The sequence below is a fragment of the Haemaphysalis longicornis genome, unplaced genomic scaffold (genome assembly GCF_048455015.1).
Source record: "Haemaphysalis longicornis isolate Haplotype H1 unplaced genomic scaffold, Haemaphysalis longicornis Haplotype H1 scaffold_152, whole genome shotgun sequence".
Taxonomy (NCBI): Eukaryota; Metazoa; Arthropoda; class Arachnida; order Ixodida; family Ixodidae; genus Haemaphysalis; species Haemaphysalis longicornis.
This window is the reverse complement of record NW_027526259.1, coordinates 21886-45366: the sequence shown is the minus strand read 5'-3', so window position 1 is coordinate 45366 and position 23481 is coordinate 21886. Positions and strand designations below refer to the sequence as shown.

At 45.1% G+C, this 23481-nt stretch overlaps 1 protein-coding gene across 1 annotated transcript in view; it reads left to right on the top strand.

Moving 5' to 3' along the window:
- LOC144165974 (anoctamin-6-like) overlaps positions 1-23481 on the top strand; it is a gene marked incomplete at its 3' end in the record, with an annotated part of 58765 nt that overhangs the window by 15881 nt on the left and 19403 nt on the right. The window contains exons 3-4 of the mRNA XM_077695648.1: positions 17623-17710; positions 20680-20780. Of these exons, the coding sequence (XP_077551774.1) occupies positions 17623-17710; positions 20680-20780 (189 nt within the window). The remainder of the gene's footprint in view (positions 1-17622; positions 17711-20679; positions 20781-23481) is intronic.

Sequence of the window (23481 nt, the reverse complement as noted above, 5' to 3'; positions counted from 1 at the left end):
GTCATGCGTAGAGAATGTGCAGACGCAGACGAAGACTTAGATGGGCCATGAAAACAAAATATGCAAATTTAGATTTAAATTTAGATACCAATTTTAACGCAGACCTCAAGCAATTAATCTGCATAATAAGAAAAACAAATGAAGCACTGACCACCCACCAGCCAGCCCTCATCATGTCACAGGGATTTCTTGGTACCATCGGCGGCCGCCGACCAAAGCCACCAACAATAAACACAACTGTGCGATTGTGGTGGTGCCTCTAGTTTTGTTTGATCGTACCACTTAACACTAATTTAGAGCTAATAAACGAGCTGATGGTTGTGTTTTTAATATGTCCCCTTTTACGTCCCTACTGTACGGTCGCGCGAGAAATTTGAAATACTTTGTTGCTTATATTCTTTTTTTTTACTTTAGTGAGAAAAACATCCTTTGGCGCCGGAATAGCGTTGAGCGTTTTACCAAAGGCCAGTTCCTTCAAGTAAGTCAAGGTGGTACTTTCTCGTCACGACCCCCTTGAAGGGGCCATGACGAACAAATACAACTTAGTTTAATTTGGAAGAACTAGTCTTTGTTAACTCACTTGGAATCGCTCCAGGCACAAGAGAAGTTTTCTTGTTACCCTAAAAGACACAAGAAATACTCAAAAAACTTTCAAATTTTATCCATCAGTGACACAATATGGGCACGGGTGAAAAAATATGGGCTAGCCCTAAAAACATAGTTATCAGTGTGTTAACTGCACATTAGCATTCAGGGGATACGATCAAACAGAACTAGACGCCCCAGCACAATTGTCCAGTCGTGTTTCTTGGTGGTGGCTTCGGTCGGCGGTCGCCTATAGCACAAACAAAATTCTATGACGTCATAGCGAAAACGCCGGAAAGTGGCTAGGGTGTCACCACTGCATAATAAATTTGGTTTGAAGTTTTTTTTATATAATTTCTATTATCGTTATTACGCAAGGAGCCTTTTTAATGAACCAAACTTATATGTTGTCTTCATAGCTCCTTTAAAGCCACGACGCCGAACCACGCGCTACAAACCGAAGTCAAACACCTCCGGAGGTGGTTTTTATACAAAGTTTAGAGCAGGTGCAGCACACCCCACACACGTTAGCCGAATGGCTAACGGTAATGCCCACAATGCAAGCACAGATACGATGTACACACCGTCAACTGCCACCATAAATCATAAATAAGAATTTTTTTGCCTCGTGAATAAAATACAGGTACAAAAAATTGATGAAAACTCATCTGGGTCCTTTGCCGACATGGCTAGTAATAGATCCATAACATATTATTCACAAAAACAATCCAAATAAAATTATTACAGCAATTAAATACAACGCGACCGTAAATAATACATTGTGTTGACATGGTGAAGTATGCTGCAACCCGTTGTTCCAACTGCTTTACCCCTTGGCATCGGCAACGACCCTCCGATTTGGTCCTGTATCAACCCATAGCTCAAGCAGAATACAAACCTGGGCTAGTGGGTACATTAGGAAAACGAAAACATCGCATAAGATTTATTTTATTTATTTATTTATTTTCTATACTGCCAGTCTCATAGGAGACCAAAGCAGGAGGGCATCAGTTCTTCGATAAAGAATACACCGTTTACAGTTTCACATTTTTACAGCGGCATTGTTGTCAGACAGCGTCTAAGAGGATACAGAGGCTGGAGGCAGAAATGCCTTAATGAGCCTCGAGGCCTGTACAAAATTCAATGGGTACATTTTGAAAAATGGCGTTAATTACATACAACCACTGAACAGTGGATACATACTTACAGACGGCATATAAGACAGTAGACAGTACAACACCAGTTGCACGCAAACACAAGAGCACCGGAAATAATGCACCACAAAAATCATAGACTTTGGTAACGTAGAACCAGTTGTTGCAACCGGAAAAATAAATTCGTTTACACACACGTGCACGGGAACATTTATACACCAAAAATAACCGCCTGGAAAACGGTAATACGGCTCATCAAAAGAGAAAAAGATAAGAAACTGGAAAGTTATTTACAGAACATGTCTTCAATTTTTGAGGTGAACTCTGACAATGATTGCATGCTGGTAATCGAGTAATCTAAACTATTCCATTTTCTTATTGACAGGGGAAAAATGAATGCTTGAAGCAATCGTTGTTAAAAGTGTATTCGGTAATGGTGTACGCATGTTTGTGTCTTAGTTATCTGGATTCTGCTAGGGAGATGTATTTTGATGCGTCGATGCGAATGCGGTTATGAGGGCTTGCCTAAATCTGGAATACGGCGCAGGAGCAACTGAAGTGTGGAAAGGAGAACAATGATACTACACTGGTGAGGAAAGAAAGTTCACTCAATATTCAGCAGGTGCCACGCCTGCACAGTGAGTTCGTTGAATGCCTATTAGGTGGTAGCATACTAGACAGACACGGTCGCCAGCCGTGCCCGCAACTGACGCCATGACACCAAAGCGCTTTCCACCGGAAGATAAAAATCTATACATTTCCGGTAATTCACGTTCCCAAGCAACACTTCGGCGACGAGGCGCACCGGAGTGGAAGGCTCCGAAATTTTTTCGATCACCTGGAGATGCTTAACGTCCGCCTAAATCCCGACACGGGCGTTTCAGTTTTCTTCTGCCATCAAGAAAATGGCTGGCGCAGCCGGGAATACAACCTGCGTCCTTGGGCTGAGTAGCGTAATACCTTACCCACTGTGTCACCCCGGCATGTTTTCACACCGAAACTGTTGCCGGCACCAATTTTGGGGTCACCTAACTAAAGCAAGGGAAAAGGATTAACGCCAGTTTCTCAGAAATCAAGGAAGGCGTTGCTTTGTATGATGTTCTTAACACACTACATGTTACGTTCCCTGACTCGCATACCATTCTTTCAGGTGAGTTTAATTTCCCTGACATCGATTCAAACTTGCCTTCTGCGTTCCCGGGCTCCAGTAATTCTGAAACCACCTCTTTTTTAACGCTTGCTTAGAGTTTAACCTCAGCCAGATGGTAAATAGCCCAACCCTTATCACGGCTACTAATTACACCATATTAGACTTAGTGCTTACAACTCACCTGATCTCATACAATCCGTGTCAGTTGTGCCAGGTGTCAGCGATCACTCTGCCGTTCACTCTGTGGTATCGAACATAGCCTCCAAAAACAATTACTACAAAACTAATGAGGGACTACGGAAGAGGTGACTACAAGTAAATTAATACCGAAATTGAGTTTTTCTTACAGGACACTCTTTCTACCTTTCATTAACGCTCAGTAAACAAAAATTGGCTACGTTTCAAAGTTAAAATTGCAGAAGTCACTGACCGCTCCATACCGTTCCGTAAAATAAACGACAATACTCAGTCTGCCTCGTTCACACCTCATTTAAGACGACTGCGCAACAAGAAAAAGCGTATCTTTCGGGAGGCCAAGCAGTCAACTAACACCGAAAGATGGGAAGCATATCGCCCAGCTGCAGATGGGTACGCACGCGCAGTCTCACTTGTCAAGCAGTCATACTTTTAGCAGACGTTGCCTTCTCTTTTATTAAGCAATCCTCGTAGATTTTGGCCAGTAATCAGTAGAGATAACAACAAACATATTGATCTAATTTCTCAGTGATTCCCTTATTCCACGCGAAAACTGTTGTTTGGCTCTTTGCCTGTTCACAACTACGATACAATGAAACCGGTGAGCATTGATTGGGTGGGAATAAGGAAATTAATTTGAAACATTAAATATTCCTTTTCTCCCGTTGATGATGGAATTAACCCCAGGTTTTTAAAACACCCTGAAATTCTCGCGTTAATTATATTGACTAGAATATTCTTCCAGTCTTTAGAAGCCTGTGTTCAACCCATCGACTGGAAACTGGGGAAGGTAGTTCCGCTTCACAAGTCTGGGAGCACCAGCGACCCGCACAATTACAGGCCCATTTCGCTAACCAGTGTACCATGCAAACTTTTGTAACACGTCATTCACGGCAGCATAGTCACTTTTCTTGGAAACAATTCTTTTTTTACCAACCTCAAACATGGCTTTAAAAAGGTTATCTTTGTGAAGCTCAACTGTTATGTTTTACTGAAAATTTGTTCTTTGCTGTTGATCGTGGTTCGTGTATTTATTGTGTATTTATTGATTTCTCTAAAGCGTTTGATACCATATGTCATACATTGCTGCTGCTAAAGTTGAGTAAACTAAACATTGACCCTGACGTTTTTTTTATATAACCGTAAACAATATGTAACTGTCAATGAATTCGACTCCCCTACCACTCCTGTTACTTCTGGTGTTTCGCAGGGATCCGTTTTTGGCCCCTTGCTTTTCTTAATATGTATTAATAGCGTTCCTGATAACATAACCCCTTTCATTAGGCTATTCGCCGATTACAGTGCAATTTACCGTGACATTTTTTTGCCCTGATGACCCTGATTTCCTGCAAACTGACCTCGATAACATGTCTTCGTGGTGCAATACTTGGTTAATAAAACTTAACGTATCTAAATGAACCTCCATAAGGATCACTATTAATCCATGTAAAGCTACAACCCCCTCGGTAACAACTTAACTTCCCACTAAACAACCTTTCTTCTTACAAACACCTCGGCGTTGTAATCTCTAATAACCTTTAGTGGCAGGCTCACGTTGATTATCACGTTGACTCTTGGCTATCAGCGTCAAAAATTTTCCTTTGCTACGGTAAACCTAAAACTTCTTCCTTACAGAACATTAGTGCGGCGAAAAGTTAATATGCGTCACCTATTTGAGATCCTCACAATAACACGTTCATAAATAGCATTGAATCCATTGCAGAATCACTCTGCACTTTTTATTATGTCTAAGTATTTTCGGACTACAAGTGTCACTTCAATAAAAGCAAATCTCAGCCGGCCTCACCTTTCACTACGACGCAAAAATCCTCGTCTATGTATCTTTCATAGGATTTATCACACTAATAGAGCCCTCTCCGACTCATTGCTTTTGCTCCCAACCTACATATATATCCTCATGTAGAGATCGCCAATACAAAGTTGGCCTTTCTTTTAGGTACATGAACCAATATTTCAACTTTTTGTCCCAAAACCTTTCGGTGACTGTAACCACCTTCCCGCATTCATCGCTTCGATCACAGACACCAACGCCTTCAAAACGGCCATTTTAAACACTGAATTGTAATTTATTGTAACAATGCCTTTTTTCTGTACGTTTTTATTTGTTAGCTTACTCCTCTCTGTAATGTCCAGTGCCTTGAGAGTAAATAAATAAAACGTAATGAAATGCAGAGAAAACGAACTAAAATAAAACCCAGTGTGTAGGGTCTAATTGCATTATTTTTCAAATTCATTTTCAGTATATTGCCATGGTTCTGTATCCGCTGCAAGCTCCGCATGGCAAACGACGAAGAGCGCCACGCCGCTAAGTTGTAAATCACCCTAAAATAAGTACCAATGTCCTCCCAGACAACCGTCACGCAAATATACTCGATGTGGCTCTAGACTCAAGCGGCAGAGTCGAACTCACAATCGCCAAAACAGAGACAATCAGTAACCACTTACCCAAATTATAACACGCGCAACCAAGAGGAGAGCAGGAAAGTAAGAAGGAACGGTAAGACTCATTCAACCACTGATCATAAGACGGATATTGCAGAGCCTATTGTACCACAAATTTGCACGAACTGAAGAAAATAATGGAAGCACCGTCATCCCGACCGCATGTAAGGCAGTTCTTAGCCTCGCAGTTTTGACCGTAATATGAAATGACAACCGGTGGACTACCAGGGTAACAGAACGGACAGTCAGAGCCGGGTCTAGAATAATGCGAAGGACCTTAACTCGGTAGAGGGATGGAATAAAAATATTCGTAGGCAAAGAATTTGCTAGGGCACCGCAGGACAAGAGCGGTGAAGGTCAGGGGAAGAGGCCTTCGTCCTGCAGTCGAACAAATAGGGTCTTGATGATGATGACGATGAATGGGACTCAAATTGTTTCTTCATAAGGCTGTTGAAATCGGAGAATCCACTCTCCTAACACCAAAAGAACGACTGGGAAAACAAAATCCCGACGAGCTATCGTATGGAAGACAGGCGCCCCCTCTGAAAAGAAACGGCTGCACGCCATGATAGGCATGCTACCAATTCAGCGACTCCACATTAAAATTCTCCCTACGCAAGGACAGGCAGAATCAAGTTCATTTGAGGAAAGTTCCAAAATCATGAGACCACAGTATACACCAATTCCGGCATGTACGAAAGTGCAAGGCAGCCATTATCGTAGTTGACTACGCACGCAATCTTTGTGACTCCATGACCATTTTACGTACAGTTACAAAGAAACTGAAGTTGGAGACATCCTCTTGGCAATCAGACCAGCAAAAGTATTGAACAGAGTCTCAAAGGGTATGAGACTGTTTTCTGCAGGCAGCACACCTAAATACTTCTGTAAGGCACTGCCTTCTACAACTCATAAAGTCCTATAGACACCCGGGAAAAAGGGTCTGGAAGAGGCACGTGCACTCACATATCGTGCTCCTTGAGGCCATGACTACCGGACTACCCTCCAAGAAAAAACGGCTATGAACGTATTGTAATCCTAGGCCTAGAACCACTATTTTTCAGAGGGTATCAATGCCCACGAATCGCAAATTCTGTCGTGGATAAACCAACACAAGTATCATAAAATCTATGTGAGCGGAGCTATTCGGTGGGAACATAACACATTAGCCTAAAATCTGCCAAAACCTAGGAAACGTCCACCCTCTTCTACGCAACCTAGCCATGCCGAAGGTATTATCAGGGGAGAACGACTGAGATATTGTATATTCCACTTCTATCGAGACAAAGGAGGCAGCTTTGACCAGGTCGTTACCACAAAATCAGCGCGAACTGTTGCCAGGGCAAGGGAAGGAGCTGCTGCATCCGGCACCCTGGACTTCAGTTTCCACACTTGGGCTTCCTATCATCTGTTTACCCCATTTTTCTAAACCGCAGCTACATCTTCCATGACAACTATCTTCTCTCTCTCTCTCTCTCTCTCTCTCTCTCTCTCTCTCTCTCTCTCTCTCTCTCTCTCTCTCTCTCTCTCTCTCTCTCTCTCTCTCTCTCTCTCTCTCTCTCTCGCTCTCTCTCTCTCTCTCTCGCTCTCTCGCTCTCTCTCTCTCTCTCTCTCTCGCGCGCGCGCTCTCGCTCTCATCGCAAAAACCAAAAATGTTCAGTCTGGCTTAGGCATCAGGGAATAAACACTTTGAAACACTGACACCTCGCTCAAACTGACCAGTACCTCGCATCCGCAACCTTTCACGCTCACATCTTTAAGCCACAAAAGCGCAGAGAGTATTTGTCTCTCCTGGGCCATGGCGAATAAAAACCCTCGCTGCTAGTCTTTCTCTGTCCCCAGAATTTTCAGTTCTCGTGGGGCGTATATCGTAGATATAGCTGATGATGATGATTAGTGGCTTTCCCTTTGAATCGGGCGTCGGTTGTCAGCAACCGACTTGCCTGTTTTATTACGTTTACTTGTCCTACTCCCAGCTTACCTATAGATTAGCTTCCACCCTATCATCTGCCCCTGTTTTCTGTTTTAAACTCACCGCCCCCACCTCCCTTTTTTCTCCCCTCGCTGTTCTAAATTCTCATCCGTATGATTACTCCGCCTGCGAACCCATCCCTTCCCTACTTTTCCTCCACCACTACTCCAGTCGCCTCTTCGTCACCTCTATGGCCTTAAAGTTGAGGTTCGCCCTCGTCCCAATTCCTAAAGCCTCCGCCAGCGTCTTTTCCCCCTCACTCCGCGGTGGCCGTATCTCTGTGCAGCGCCAGACAATATGGTCTATAGTTTCCCGATCACTGCCGCAGCATGCACACGTTTCATCCTGCTGCCTACCATGTGTATGCCCGGGTTCTAAGGCACCCCGCCCGTGCCTCGAAGAGCAACGCACTGCCTCTCGTATTGCCATAGAATCCCTCCTTCTTAATTTCCCCTTTCTCTGCCCTATAAGTCTCCAGGGTTTTTTTCGCTTTCGTTCTCTGTGCCCACTTCGTCGTCTCTGCTGTCTTTACTTGCTTTTTAACTGTTGTGTAAACCCCGCTTTCCCCTACCGACTTTCCGTACCGCTTGGTGAGCTGTCTGGTCCTCCGTCTCTACCGCGTGTCCACGCTCCTCATATACAGGTACTTAAACACCCTCGCGGCCCATTTTTCGTCCTCCATGTCACGAAGTCGCTCCTCAAGCTTTATCTTGCTCTGCGCCTCCCTCGCCTCGAAACACGACCAGCCCATATCCCCTTGTACAGCTTCATTTGTAGTTTTACTTTGGGCCCCTAGGGCCAATCTGCCTACCGCCCTCTGATTTACTTCCAGGCCCGCCTGGGTCTCTGGCTTCATGCACAGAACCGAATTAGCGAAAGTTAATCCTGCTACCATGACCCCTTTCCAGACTCCCTTACCACCTCTTATTTGCTTTATCCCCAGAGGGCTCTATGCTTCATTATAGCCGCGTTCCGTCTTCCTTTCGTCTTAAGGTGAGCCTCATGCACCTGCGTGTAATCTTCGCTGTTGTTCAGCCATACTCCTAAATATTTATACTCTTTCACCAATGGTATTTCTACTTGCTGCACTGATACTGTTTTGTGCTCCTCGCCGTCATTAAAGACCATGATCCCCAATTTTTCTCGGCTAAAGGATAGCCCTAGGTGCGTCGCTTCTTCACCGCATATATCCATCAAGCCCTGCATACTTATCCGGTTGTCCGCCATCGACAATATGTCGTCTGCATACATTAGTCCTGGAACCCGTTGTTCCACCACCTGCCCGTTTTTTTATGTAGGATAAGTCGAACCCCAGCGTGCTGAGTTCTAGATTCCTTTCTAACCCCGCCATGTAGATCATGAACAGCAGTGGAGAGAGAGGACATCCTTGTTTCAAACCCTTGTAGGTGTATACAGGCCTACTGTATGCTACCCCCTCCCACACTATTTGCACTTGGTTCTCTCGGTATAGCTCCCTGAGTAAGCTAATGAATTCTTCCCCAACTCCCTCGTCCTCCAGGATACTCCAAAGCCGCTCCCTGTCTACATTATCATACGCCGCTTTAATGTCCAGAAAGGCTAACCACAAGGGTCGGTTTTGCATCTTCGCCACCTCTATGCATTGGCTTACCACGAATAAGTTGTCGTCTAGTCTTCTGTCCTTTCGAAACCCATTTTGAACTCCCCTAATATCTTATTTTCTTCCACCCACTGCTCTAGTTCGAACTTGACTGCCTGCATTGCTAACCTGCACAGCACTGATGTGACGGTTACCGGCCTATACGAGCTCGGGGTTGTCCTGACTTCTTTGCCCTAGTACACTAAGTTCATCCTGCTCATTTGCCACGCGGCCGGTATTGCCTTTTCTTCTATCTTTGTTCTGATGGCTTGCAGTAGCTTTCCCTTGCTCTTTGGTCCTAACTGGTTAATCAACTCCATCGGTATCCCATCCGTGCCTGCCGCGGTATTTTTGGGAACCTTTTCCTCTGCTATTTTCCATTTCAGCTTGTCCCCATCTATCTTCAGACATTCCGGCCTACCCGCCGCGACATCTCTGTGTCGCTGCGGGGCCTCTTCATCCACCTTACCGAACTTCTCCGTGATGATTTTGTGTAGGTATGCCAATGCTTCCTCTCCCTTGAGCATCTGCCCCTCCTCGTTTTCTATAGCACCGCCTTCTGTGGGACTCGCACGTTTCCCTAATGCCTGCACATGGTTCCAAAACCTTTTCGGCGCGTCTCTACCCCTTCCTCGTATTTGCGCTACCCATCCCCCTCGCTGTCCCCCTTTATTTTCTCCTGCACTAATTGCTGCACTTCCTGTTTCATTTGCTTATACTGCTCCCATTTTAGGTCCACCTCCTCCTGATGTCTCCCCATCCTCTTGGCCTGCCTGTGCTGTCTAGACGCCTGTTTACGCCTCTCAATCGCCAACTTGATTTCTTTGTTCCACCAGCTTTTGGGTGTTTTTTTTTCCTCTCCATCGATTGGACTCCTCTGCCTTGACTATTCTTTCCTGCGTAGTCTTGATGAGCCTGTCATATTCCCACTCTTCTCCAGAATTTCTTTCTATGTCAGCCTCTATGCTTTTGGCTATAACCGCAATTTGTTTGCTGTTTAACTTTGTGCGCTGCCCCGGTCCACCCGTTTTTAGAGGCGAAGCTCCTTAAGGCGTGGGTCTGTCCATCCTCGACGTATGTATGTAGCAACCTCTAGTTTAGTTCTTGGATTGTTTACTAGATGGCGGTACTTGTATATGATGAAAAGATGCGCTTGGATTGTTTACTAGATGGCGTGGCTACCTCTAGTTTAGTTCTTGGATTGTTTACTAGATGGCGGGGAGCGTTGTAATAAAATCCGTTCGCTGTTGGCGCGCGCTCGGAGTCGCCCGATGGATAAGGCTGCAGATGTGCGAGGCCGCGAGGCAGAAGCGGTCCGTGAAGCTGCGCGACGCCGCCGCCAAGATTCTGCCGTACGAGAGCGGGAGGCCGAAGCGTGTCGTCTGGCTGCGCGACGACGCCGCCAAGATCCCAGCGTTCGAGAACGAGAGGCCCAAGCGTCACGGCAACGGCGCGAGGACCCTGCCGTACGCGAAGCGGCACGGCTGCGGCGCGAAGAGTATCTCCAAAACGTCAGAGAACGGGAAGCGGCGAGAAAGCGCGCGTATCGGCAGGCATACCCCGATGCAGTGAGAGCTCGTGAGGCGTCTGCAAAACGCATCAGGCGAGCTCAGCCCCAAGGTGCCGACGCGCGGTTTAAGCGAGACTTTCTAGACGTTACGTTCGGACACAGATGTAGTGGGCGAACTTTTACTGAAGAGTCACGGTTTTACCGGTGATTTCCCCTCAGGAGTTTCGCCCACTCATCATCATTCACCCCGTGGATATGCTGTGAATTTTTTCACCCGCCAGTTTCCCAAAACTCAGGTTTATGCGCTTGTGGTCACTGGCCAGACTGTGGCCCCCTTCCTCATCTATGGTCATTCCATCCAACCATTCATAAAGTCCATCTGAAATAAGGCAGTAGTCAATACTCTACTGTCTCCTACCACACTCCCACGTTATTTGACCCTCGCATTCTTGTTCCCTATTTACTATGATCAGCTTCTGGTACTCACACATATCTAGCATTACATTTCCTTTGAAGTCTGTGTACCCGTCTAGATCTTCAATATGGGCGTTCATGTTCCCTACCAATAGTACCTCCCCGGAACGTTTCAAATCTTCGATGTCCTTTTTTAGACACGCCACTAGTGTTTCGTTTTGTTCTTTGCTATCCTTACCCGTCCACAGGTAAGACACCCCTAAGGCCATCTCCCTACCCTCCACTATCCCTTTCATCCACACATGTTCTTTACAGTCTTCTTTCACTCTCTTCCAATTAGACCCCTGCCGTACAAGCATACCTACTCCTCCGCCTTTCCTCAATCCAGCCGTCCTGTTACAACCTTCCCATGCATACTCTCCGATTACTGGAGGTTCCTTTAAGTCCCGTAGGTGCGTCTCGGTCACAGCGTATACCTGGATATCTTCCTCTTCTAGCTGCTTACTAATCTCCACCCACTTCTCTCTTTTTCTGTCACCCTGCATGTTTATGTACGCGATCTTCAGTTTCCCCCTCTCTTCTTTACACGCCGTCGTCGTCCCTTTCGTTTGCCTGCACCGATCTGCACCGACCCCGCTATCTCCCTTTGCTCCTTGCATTTGTCTACGCCATCTTCGCAAAGGCCTGTGGGCCCCCTAAAAAAGCCACAGTTCGCGCCGCGTGTCGTCTTCCGATGGCTGCTCCCACCTGCCCGTTGAAATGCACTCCGTCACGCTGGAACGCCCTTTTCCGGCCCACCCATCGTACATCCCTGTTGATGCCTACGACAGCGAAACTCAGCTCCTTGCCTAGCTCCCGTATGTCTCGGTTTACCGCCACAACTTCCCTTTCCACATGTACCCCTCTCCCAATTATCTCTGGTACTGTGCTCACGACGACCTGCACATGTGGGCACAGCGCCCGTATTTCCTTCACCCCATTTTCTAGCTGCTTGCGTACTCCCGCGCCCCTTCCCCCTGCAGAACGTCATTGGTTCCTCCTGCGATAATCACTAGGTTCTGCCCCTGCATATTTTCCCACATTTTATCCTTTGCCTTTTCTAACACTACCCTGACCGTCTGCCCCGGGAACACGCCAACCTGCACTCTCTCATCCTCTCTCACCCGGCCTATAATCTCCATTTCTAAGTACCGCATGTTGGAGTCCCCCGCCACGATCACCATGCGTCTTTCTTCCTTTTCCTGGCTGCCCCCCGGCGCGGCCACCTGCTCCTGCACCGGGTGAGTCAGCGCCAGTCCGGGATCGTCTTCCGGCGTGGCGTCTTTGTCCCCCTCCTTTTCCTTCTCGGGGTCAAGCACTGCCGACACATCTACCTCGTGACCTGCTTCATTGTTTGTCGGGATGTCACCCTTCGTTGCCAGTTTGACCTCCATTTGCGCCAACCTCGCTTCGAGTGCCTTCCTCTGGTCTTGTTCATCCTTCAACTCCTCCTGTAGCTCACCTACCTGAACTCTGAGCTGCTCCTTTTCTTCCTCGAGCCGGTCGAGGCGCGGCGCTAGCACACACACTCCCCCTGAATTCCTGCCCTTCCGCGTCCTCGACCGACTCGAATCTCGTCTCCTCAAGCGGGTATTCGTGCTCGCACCCCGTGCACAGCACACCCGGCTTCTTCTGCCCGTCCAAGGCGTGCCCAACTCTCGCTTACTTCACCGCCGCGTTCTCGCGCGCTCCCCTCCAATCTAAAAGTAAGCCGCAACGTGCGATTCTTTCCTACAGCATCAATTCTTCTTTCACGAATTACCAACTATCACGCTTTCAAATCATGTGCAACAACCACGCGACACATCTGATTCGGTAACTTCCCTACGCTAACAACTACCGCCCCTTTCACCTAACCTACATCTCTCTCTAAAACATGGTCGCTCTAAAAAAGGAATAATAAATTTCAAACACTTATCCGTTTTCGTCGTCGATGCCTCCGCCGCGCTCTGTACGTCCGCACACCTCCACACCTCGACACAACTGCGTTTGAAAACGCCCCCTAGCAGTCGAAATAATGCTATCGCATTTTATATCTTAAGCCGCAAACATTGATGTCATCTGCAATTAGTTTTTGTGTTCCCGAAGGCGTGAATTGGGGCATTGGCCAGCCTAATCCACGTACATAGATCCAGATGGTAAAGGTATGCAATAAACAATCCTTGTCCTGAACTGAATAAATGAAACCGCAGTAACGCTAGAAAAAAAAAAGAATATCTTGTTCATTCAGTGCAAACTGGGAGCTGTCTATTATGACAGCCATCACTAGCGAGGGCTTTCCTTACGCCAGGAAAAGCGATCGCAATGGCATGGTCGTGAAGCAGACCAGTCTTCTAGTTCTTCCTGCGAAAAAGTCCTTCAGTGCACCATTGTGCCTACAATCGTGTTGTTCTTCTTGTGGTTGTGCGTTAGAAAAAAATGGCCGCCGGAAAGAGTAAACAAAATAACACCTTTAAGTTCGCATGGGATCAGAACCCGGGTCACCACGCCAGAAGCCCAGTGCGCTACGACAGCGCTGTCTATGCTCGCTGCCAGCAGTGAAAGAAACACTAAACCAGTGTGGGTCTACGTGACAAGTGTACGTGACAGCAGGTGAGTAGAACAAGTGAACCCAAACTACGCCGAACTGTGATTCTGCAGAAGGTGTGGCATATGTCACCAGTATGCCTGTTGAAGTATTTCGTGCCCCGAAAAATGAAGAAACGAAAGAGAAGAAAGAAGAAACTCAAACCTGATGTAGCAGTAAATAAGTTGTAAATAAGTATCGCGGAGCATTTGCCGACAAAGCACATAGGCAGACGTCGGTGCCTCGAGAAATCGTTACATACACCTACCACGTAGACCTGTGTACGTTAACGAGACTGGTCGATGCCTTAGTACACGCCTTGGGGAACAAAAGAACAACTTAAGAAGGACACACAGGCGCATCTATCTGCGCTCTGTGGTAAATGCAGATGCGTCCCGTGCTTTAGCCACACGAAGATGGCTTTTAAACACATATATCAACTCACCCGCGAGATACCCTTAATGCTTATCCTAAACAAGAGCAACTTTTCTTTAACAGGGAGCTTTTTGATAAAGCGTTATAGCCTTCCTTTCTATCCGTAAGGCTTCACTTGGTGCAGCGTTGTACATATGAAAACTTTTTCTTGTGCCGTAGTCCAATCTCTAAAAAAATGGATGTCAGCTTTCCCCTTCGCCCAAAATTACTATATTTGGAGGTTTCTCCTAAATTGGTCAATTAACGGCTACTGAGCCAAAATTCTCTTAACCGAATTCTCTTGACTCATAAAACGAACCAAGCTTTCTTAAAACGACGCTTGTACAAATAAACTCTATTGGTTAGTATCTGTAATTTATAAGTGCGGTGCGTTAAAAGGGACACTGAAGTGATTTTAGTCCTTCTTTCTTTACTGTGGGTGCGTTTACGTGGATTTATTTTGTAGAAAAATTAACTCGGATGGACGCTTGGCCTTTCTGCATCCTCCTTGCTGATTTCCTTTTGGCGTTTTTTCTGACGCACACATTTTCGCATTGGCCTAATTTCGCGCGTCGACCACGCGGCTCTCAAACCACATCGCCGACAAAACCAGTCGGCCGCCCGCAGCCAGATCATCACAATTTCATCACGTAGTAAAAACTGAGCCCCGACAAGATTTTGGGCCCGGAAAGGCGTGTCTTTATTTTATTAGTTTGTAGATTGTATCAGGATTTGTAAAGTCAATGAACTGAAAATAACTTCGCACTACCCTATATGCCAGACGTATATTTGCACACTGCGCTTCGCTGACTTGCCTTCAGTGGAGTTGTAAACTGCATATGCCAGTGCGACTGGTACGCTTGTAGAAAATGTAGAGCCAATTATTGTCAGGAGGCGATTTAGCGAACCTAATATAGGCAATAAGAAACTAAAATAAACCGAAGTTTTTCTCGTAAACCATAAAGTTTAAGAAGGACTTTTTCACAGGAAGAACTAGAAGACTGGCCTGCCTTACGACCATGCAATTGCGATCGCTTTTCCTGGCGTAAGGAAAGCCCTCGCTAGTGATCATTCATTCGTAGGAGCTAGGGAGAAGCTTGTTAAACAAGCGGTACAGTGACACCCGGTTATAGCGAACTGTAATATGCGCAACAATTACTTCGATATATCGAATAGTTCGATATAGCGGAACTCGCCGATAAAGAGTTTTTGTTACGAGATTGCAACACCCGGAACACCCACCCATCCCCGCATGCAGAAACCAACACAATATGAAGTATGTCGTTACAATACACAAAACAATCAATTTATTGCAAGTAATAAGGATACTTTCCACCTCAACTGCCTGCTTCACAAATAAGAAATGAGGAGTAGCAGGAGGAGAAAACTTTATTGAACAGGTAGATCGAGCTTGTAAGTGGGCGGGGTCCTCAGTCCAGGACTCCGTTGGTGCAACCTGCCGTCTTCGTCCTTTCAGCGAGCCAAAGCTGCTTACTTAGGTCAGTGCTGGCAAGTTCCCTCTCCCACTGCTCGTATGTAGGACTGGCAATTGGTGCAAGGTCTGGGTTTGAATGGCATGCCCAAACCATATGGAAGAGCGTTGCTGGGCTGCCGCAGTGCCTGCACAGGGGGTAATATATTGTGGGGTGAATGGCGTGTAGCCGTGTTTGATGTGGAAATGTGTTTGTTTGAAGTTTTCGGAGGGTGACTTGATGTTCTTTTGTTAATTTTTCTGCCGGTGGCGGGAAGGTGCGTCGTGTGAGCATGTAATTTTGGGTGATGTCGTTGTATGTAATAAGTGAGTGTCTGGTCCTCTCATCGTCCTCTTGCGGTGCCCGGCGAGCAAGATATCGGGCGTGAGCGTGAGCCGCTGCATTGCCGCGAAGGGATGAGTGAAAACTAGAAAAAATGATTCTAGTTCTCACTTTTATTTTGGCGGCGTCAACTAGCACAGCATTCGAGTCCGTGTCCTTCAACATCGAAGCAATAATTGCTGAGCATATCAACTGCCGAAAGCGCTTCATTAAGCATCGGACAGCTTTCACTGGCGACATCCTCTGCCTCTTTGGAACTTTCGATAGAACCAGCTGCCATGACATCGACTACGGTGTTTGCATCAGAGGGGCTCAGTGTGACGGCAACCTCTTCGTCAACGACACTCAGAAATTTCTCGAAGGAATTTTATGGTCCCGTTTTGTCGTGCGCAGTTGCAGTCATGAACCATTTTCTACTAGCCCGGCTTTCCACTCTCCTTCAGTTACGAAAAGTATCGAGCGTCACGTCGCTCCATACGAGGCTCAACGTCTCAACCGCGGCCAATCAACCTCTCAATTACCGCTGTGAGACCATGTATTTCGGCGGCAATTCTAGGTTCACCGAGTTCGATATATCCGATTGAACTTCGTTATAAGGAATATGTTTCGTGAAATCGAGGGTTGGACTTAAACCCGTCTGGTCAGGAAAACACATGACAATAAACACTGGCACTGACCAAGAATGCTTAAAATCCAAAAAAGACGTTTCGGCTCCCGTACGGGTGTCTTGTTCACAATGGGTGCCTTGTGAACAAGGCACCCATACGGGAGCCGAAACGTCTTTTTTGAATTTTAAACATTCTTGGTCAGTGCCAGTTTTTATTGTCAAGGAATATGTTTCGCGTGTATTTTTGTAACTGATCTTCTTTTTGTTCGATATATAGCATAATTCGCTCTATCCGGGTTCGTTACAATCGGGTTTGACTGTATTTAGGGTATGCTCAGCTTAGCAGCTCGGAGTGCTTCAATTCGACAAGTAAACAGCAATGTTCGACATGACCTGGTAGGCCTCCGGGAAGTGCCCTTATATACTCCGGAACGCTCACAAACAACAGTTAGCGTTTCCGCGTGTTCCAGTAGCTCAGTCGCATGGACCACTACGCGAATGGCAGCTTACTGTGCTGATTCGAATTGCGGGCAGGGTTCGTTTTTTAATCCGAAATGGCCGATTGTCACCTTGTATGAACGCTTCTTTTTTTACCCGGTGCGTACTACAGAGAGGAGACAGGCGAACTCCGAAGTTTCGGAAGAAACAAAACGCCCCCCAGTTGAACATCTCCGATTACGGGGGATAGGGGGGGGGGAAGGGGGGGGGGGGCGTTCAGCCACTGCGTATGCCTAGGCGCTGAATGGTACTACACTTGGTCACCCTGAGTGGAGCTGTGAGGCTTATTCCGGCCCATTCTGCAGCCGGCGACTTGGCAGAAGCACGGCATGCCGATTATTGAGGTGTCCATAATACACGATCAAGGATTAAGGCTGGTCGCAGTTTTTTTTCTCTTCATAATAAACTCTGCACGCATAACTTCCCAGCACTTGCCCAAATCGTGTGATCATGTGTGAATACCTTTTAACAGCTGATTTGTGTTATATTAGAGATGGAGACGGTATGCATCTGACCCTTATTATCTATCGTGGTTAGGATACCCCACTTTCACAGATCGTAATCGAGCAGCTTATTGTTTATTTCAGTTCGGTACAAGTGACCTGATTATTTTTTCGATGCAGTTGCTGATCGAAGACAACGACGACGATGACGAGGAGCAACAATGGATACACGAGAAAGTAGCAGCCATGTTCGATATGGGTGTAAATTGTAAGTTTGTCGTAATATCTTCAGCGGTATACAGAAAGATTAACAACCATAGCAGCTAAGGTACATGCTGTCCCAGCTCACGCATTCTTTCGCATGAACGCGCATTTGTATTCTCAGCAAGTATGTATCCGATCTATGATTCGGTATATAAATAAAAATAACTGTTTTGCAAACGGTACGTTTGCTTCGAGCATGGTCTGACCTTTGTATCAAAACATTCTGTCACCCTCAGCAAGGATACGAGTAAGGTTCTCATGTCAATCTTGCGAAATTGCGTTCTTTTTTAAGGAATAACCATCTTCGCAATTCTCATGGTAATTATCATCCGCAATGTGACTATGCAAACAAGAAAGCTTTTTAGCCGGAGAAACGGCATAATGGCACCAACGTTTCGTCGAGGTGATTGTCTCCGTCGGAGGAACAAGATACATTCTTGGTGACAGCTCGGGTTATACGGTGGTAGCTAGCATGGCAGTAAAGGTGTAGTTCAAAGAGATGAGAGACACTTAAAGGGACAGACAACCGATTTTTGTAGAGTGTATGCTCTCTATACCAAATGAATGGACATCACTGGCCACACCTTGAACCGAAACAATAATCCTGTTAGAGTCCAACAACATTTGAAAGCGGAATGTCTAGATCCACCAGCCTTACGTATGTTTCCAACACGAATTCTGGTAATCATGACACTAAACCGTGCAGAAACATACTTTTAACTGAGCGTGAGATAAAAAGAGGTACTTAAAATCTTGTCCCCAGCTAAAACCATAATTGAATGTAGTGTTTCCTATTCTTTTATGATGTTTGTGAATCACGCATTGAAGTCGACGGAGCTGCTTGGTATGCATAGGGTAGTGTTACGTTTAGACACTAAATGGCACTCCTTTTCAGTTTTAAACCCAAGTAAAATTATTTTCCTTAATTAATTTCAAAATTCCTTGGGTTTACCTTATCATATAAAGCTAGAGAACAGCACTACACAAAAATCGATCGGCTGTCGGTCCCTTTAAGGTTTTCTTCGCACAAAGATTATTTTTCTAAAAGGTGATAATACGTCATATTGGAAAGAATCAGGAGTCATATAAACGCCATATGATGCCTACAATCGCGGCAGAAATACAGGACATAATCGTTTACCTACCCGAAGTTATGGGGTAAATAAAAATCGGACGTTCTAAAAACGAGTTTAACATAGGTCGCATTCAAAACATAAGAAAAACTAGAGTAGTTTGGTAAAACGGGTAGCATATATTTTACCTACTTTTGTTTTCGTTTTTCTTTATTCGTGTCAGCACAATAGAGGCTAAGCCGTGTGATCAAGGGAAAGAAAAATCAGCACTTAATTTCGTAAACCTACAAAACCAAGAATGCAACTCAGTCATACTTGACATCAAGCATGCACGCCCAGCAGGGAGGCAACAAGAGGTCAGGATGACATCTTAGCACTGTTACGGTTCTGACATTGCTCTCATTGACACCATTCTTGTACGAACCACGTGTTTCCACGTACAGCCAGATCTAAAAACAGTGAATAAATATTCTATTGTTGACGTATTTTTAGAAAATGTTGTTCGCCCACCGGATTAAAAATTTATTTTAAGAAGATGTAACGTAAGTTGCTGTGAAGTGTTACAGATATGGTCCAAATGTCCTGAAAGTGCTCATGAGTATTAAACGTATATAGAGGCAGATGCTCAGAAGTTGACCAGCTTTTTATGCATACGGTCATGCCCAAAGCAACATCCTGGTATAGGAAATGCCCTGGTAAACTAAAATTGGTCTTCACAATGCAGCTGCTTTTTGTTCTCTAGGAATATCAACTGTTTTACAAACACTCCGTCTAGTTGAATACAGAGTGAGATGATACGCTAGCAAGGAATTTTCCATTTACTACTTTTTTTAAACTCCAGTCCTCTTAAATGAGTCATTGTTCCTTAAGGACAAGTTGTTTCATGAGTCAATTACATTTGATAATATGCGAGAATATTTTCACGATATCCGTTTTTGTGGAAGGTTTCGTTACAATTTGTAATGGAAACCAATTTTCTTTTCTTTATTACCACATTGTGCAACCGTTAATGGCAGGAACTCTATCGAATTCTTCTAGCGTAACTGGGGGCCTTTTCGCAAACTGTTCTATATGAAAAGTGATTCACAACACGTATAGAGCAACTTCAGAGGTTTAGTGTCTAAGGGGCTGTGTTATCAAACGTAAAGTTGGTGTGTTCAATTCCTGGCCACAACTTATAACGTAATAAATAACGTAACTTACAACTCATAACGTAATAAAATCCGAGCTCCCCTGTATACATGCCTAAAGTTCTCTCCATCCTAAACGAATTCAGAGTCGTCAAGCATGCTCTTACCCCGCACTCAAGGCCAAAGACTCGTGACAGAAAAAAAATATAAATTTTAAGGCGGCGCTCTTTTTTAACTGTGCAGTGTAGCAAAACTTACAAACTCTTCACATGTGGAAAACACAAATGTGGCGGCACTTGCATGACCTAGACAAAATGATCCTAACGTAGTTACCGCTGGTAATAGAGCACGGACGAATCCGAACAAAACCATCCGCCCTTTTTTATGACACTTCTTTTTACGACCGTTGAATCCTGTATAAGCTAAACAGTGCACACCTAAATGTTATTGGGCTGAAACTTCCTTTCTTGCCAACACAAAGCCTGTGAGAGCATATGTCAAACACAACATAACATGGCCCTTTAAAATATATTACTGATGCTTAAAGTTTGCAAACAACTTTCTGCTCGTTCGTCGTTTGTGTATTTCACAGCTTGATAGAGGGTACGCAAACTCCACTCACCGGAATTGTTTAAATACACTTAATTTTTTTGTTCATTGAAACTCGTTTATTAGTACCATAACAATCCAAAGTATTTTGTTTTATTGTGAAGAATTGCGTGACGCCTCTGTAATGTTTGTAAATTCAATGTGCACATTGAAATTTTCAGCTCGTACAATCAGCGCACCATTTCAGTGCAAATGCAAGGAATGGTTTTTTGGCAGCAAAGACCAGACTGCCTACTTCAGGTCAGCCCTGCGGTGCCTACTGGTAAGCTTGTTTTCGACACAATGAAGTAGACGGCTGGACTACTAATACTAAATAAATGCCTCCCATTCACGTTCTATCCGAACCCTATCCGCATAAGCAGACGGAAGCCTCCTAGGTGGCGGGGTTTCAATGATCAACTCTTTTTTTTTCATTGCCCGGCGGCCAAGAATTTGCTTGCTATATGACCTTGCCATTTTTAAGTGAAGCTCACAGTTGCCGCGAAAACTCTTCGTAGAGTTTTTTTTTCTGAATGCACATAATTCCCTAGAGTTAATACAGAAAATAAACCTACTAAGACACTGTTAACGTTCTCGCAGCCTTTTTAGACTGGTATGAGCCCAATCAGCCATTTCATGACACATAAAGCAGTTTTAATCTAATACTGTACAGTAGACAATGCAAACATATCAGTGAGTAATTACTTTCTTGCTTGAAAAACCATCTTAGGGGCACGGTGGTCCTTCTTTAAAAATGGCAAGTAGCTCGCGTCAATTGAGTCCCTTCAATTTGTGCCTCCTTGCACCCCTGTCACTCGGCAGACCTAATGATATTCGAGGCGAATGGCATTTAGCAGCTAAATGAGGTTGGGAAGCTCATTCACCGGCCAAATGAGTAGCCTCCACAGCAGTGAAGGCTACTCATGGAGGCTACTCAAACACAAACAAGTAACTACAGAAAAGAAATCTCGTCCCAAATGCGCGCTACTGTAATACGGATTTCTTGCGAACTTGTCTGGGCTTGTGATATCTACTCATGTCATCTAAAACGGTGATTTTCTTCTTTCAAATTAAAAAAAGAATTGTTTGTTTTGTTCTAAAAACTGTTATCTATGAAAACACCCTATACCCACTTGAACTATAATTTTGTAATTTTGCGAGCTCACTAGTCGTCCCCGCTATCACTATCAAATGACATTTGTTTCGCCGCGTAGACCCACACGGCCAAACCGAATGTCATTAACTCGCTGATGTTGACGTCATTTTACAAGCACACAAACACATTTTTCTCGTAGCCGGTCACCCCAACAAGCCTTGTTCAGTGACTATAGGCCCGTATTTTTAAATGTTCTCGTGTTATCGGTTGAAAAACGGGTAATCGTTTTCAAGCCCTTATGTAGCCTGTGTTTACTGTGTTTAAGACGACACAAGCTTTTTACAGCGGAAACGGTTTTGGTTTACTTGTAGCGAATATAAGACAAAAAGAAGGTGTACATCCATGAACGAATTAAATGCGAACATGAAAATATAAGAGCGAGGTATAATGCGTGTTAAAACATGTAATCTCCTATTTAGTTTCTCGTATGAATCCAATTGAGGCATTCAGCTACAAAACAGGTGAATGTTCATTCGTCACGTGGTTACTAGTATGAGCCAACATGTAAAAAAAGCACCACGACAAGCCAATCTGTCCTTTGAAACTTCCTGACATAACTTGCTGTGTTATATGACGTTATAAAGTGGTGAAAAAAAATCACCCGAGTTTGTTTGTTTTTTGCCCATACACTATCGAGACGCACCCATGTTTACCTTGCGTTAAAAAATTGTTAGTAAATACCGCCCCTAGTTACTCCCCCCTAAGAGTAACCGAACTAGTTACCTGGTTCTTTTTCAAGAAATTAACTGAGTAGCATTATATATGTACCATTGCACTGGTACCTCATCAGGTATTGGTCCGCTATGGAGTAAAACCATTATGTACAACCAGTTCCGAACCGATCTATTCCTCCCTCCCCGTCACGCTCCTTAACGTGTGCAACTGCTGACAGGAAATTTTGCATTATTAGCCAGTGCTACGTCTGGTTGCAAACAATCAGAGCATTTTTATTGGGCACCACTAAGAGTGTTATGCTAATCGGCCCTTTTACTGTAAATTCCCAAGGTAGAGTAAGTCTGTCAGGGAATATTTGCCATCCACCTGAAATGCAACCGTGCGGCTATAACCCTCGCAGAATTATGATAAAATGTCGAAAAAGAGTTTTTTGAGGGGGGATAGAATTTTAAAAGGCATTTTCGCTTTATTTTTGTATGCGCGTGCATGAAAAACTCAGTGCGTGCGTGCGTGCGTGTGTGCGTGCGTGCGTGCGTGCGTGCGTGCGTGCGTGCGTGCGTGCGTGCGTGCGTGCGTGCGTGAACACGGTCTTCAGGGTTTTAGAAGTTCAGCAGTCATGGCTGACAAGGTGCACACCTGCAGATGACTTCCGTATTGACGAAGCCACAGACATCACAGCACGCATAATTTAGGTCACGAAATTGTTCATGCTTCAGATCGCTGGTATAACAACAAATAGACCACGTCATATTGGATAATTAAAGGCCACCACATACGCAAAGGGCAAAATAGAGCATGGGGTGCTCCTAGAAGGAACGCAATGATTCGGGGGCTTTTTCGCTTTCAAACCGGCAGTACTAAAGTAAGCGACTAAAACGCGCAGCTAAAAAGAAACCGTTGGGTGCCCAGATGGTTTGGTAAAGAAAAAGGGCATTACATTATCTGAATGTAGGCACCCCTCATTCGTTACCACAAATGGTGACACGCTTGAAGATCAGGTAAACGCGCGTGGCCAGCATTTTGGATACTCCTCCAGTTTCGGTAACTACAATACGCAAATAATAGAACAAAAGCCTTCACAGGCCGTTCGCCTCTGCGGACAAAACAACCGACAACTATTTCTACAACTGCCTGGTCAATGAGCAGTTGCTCG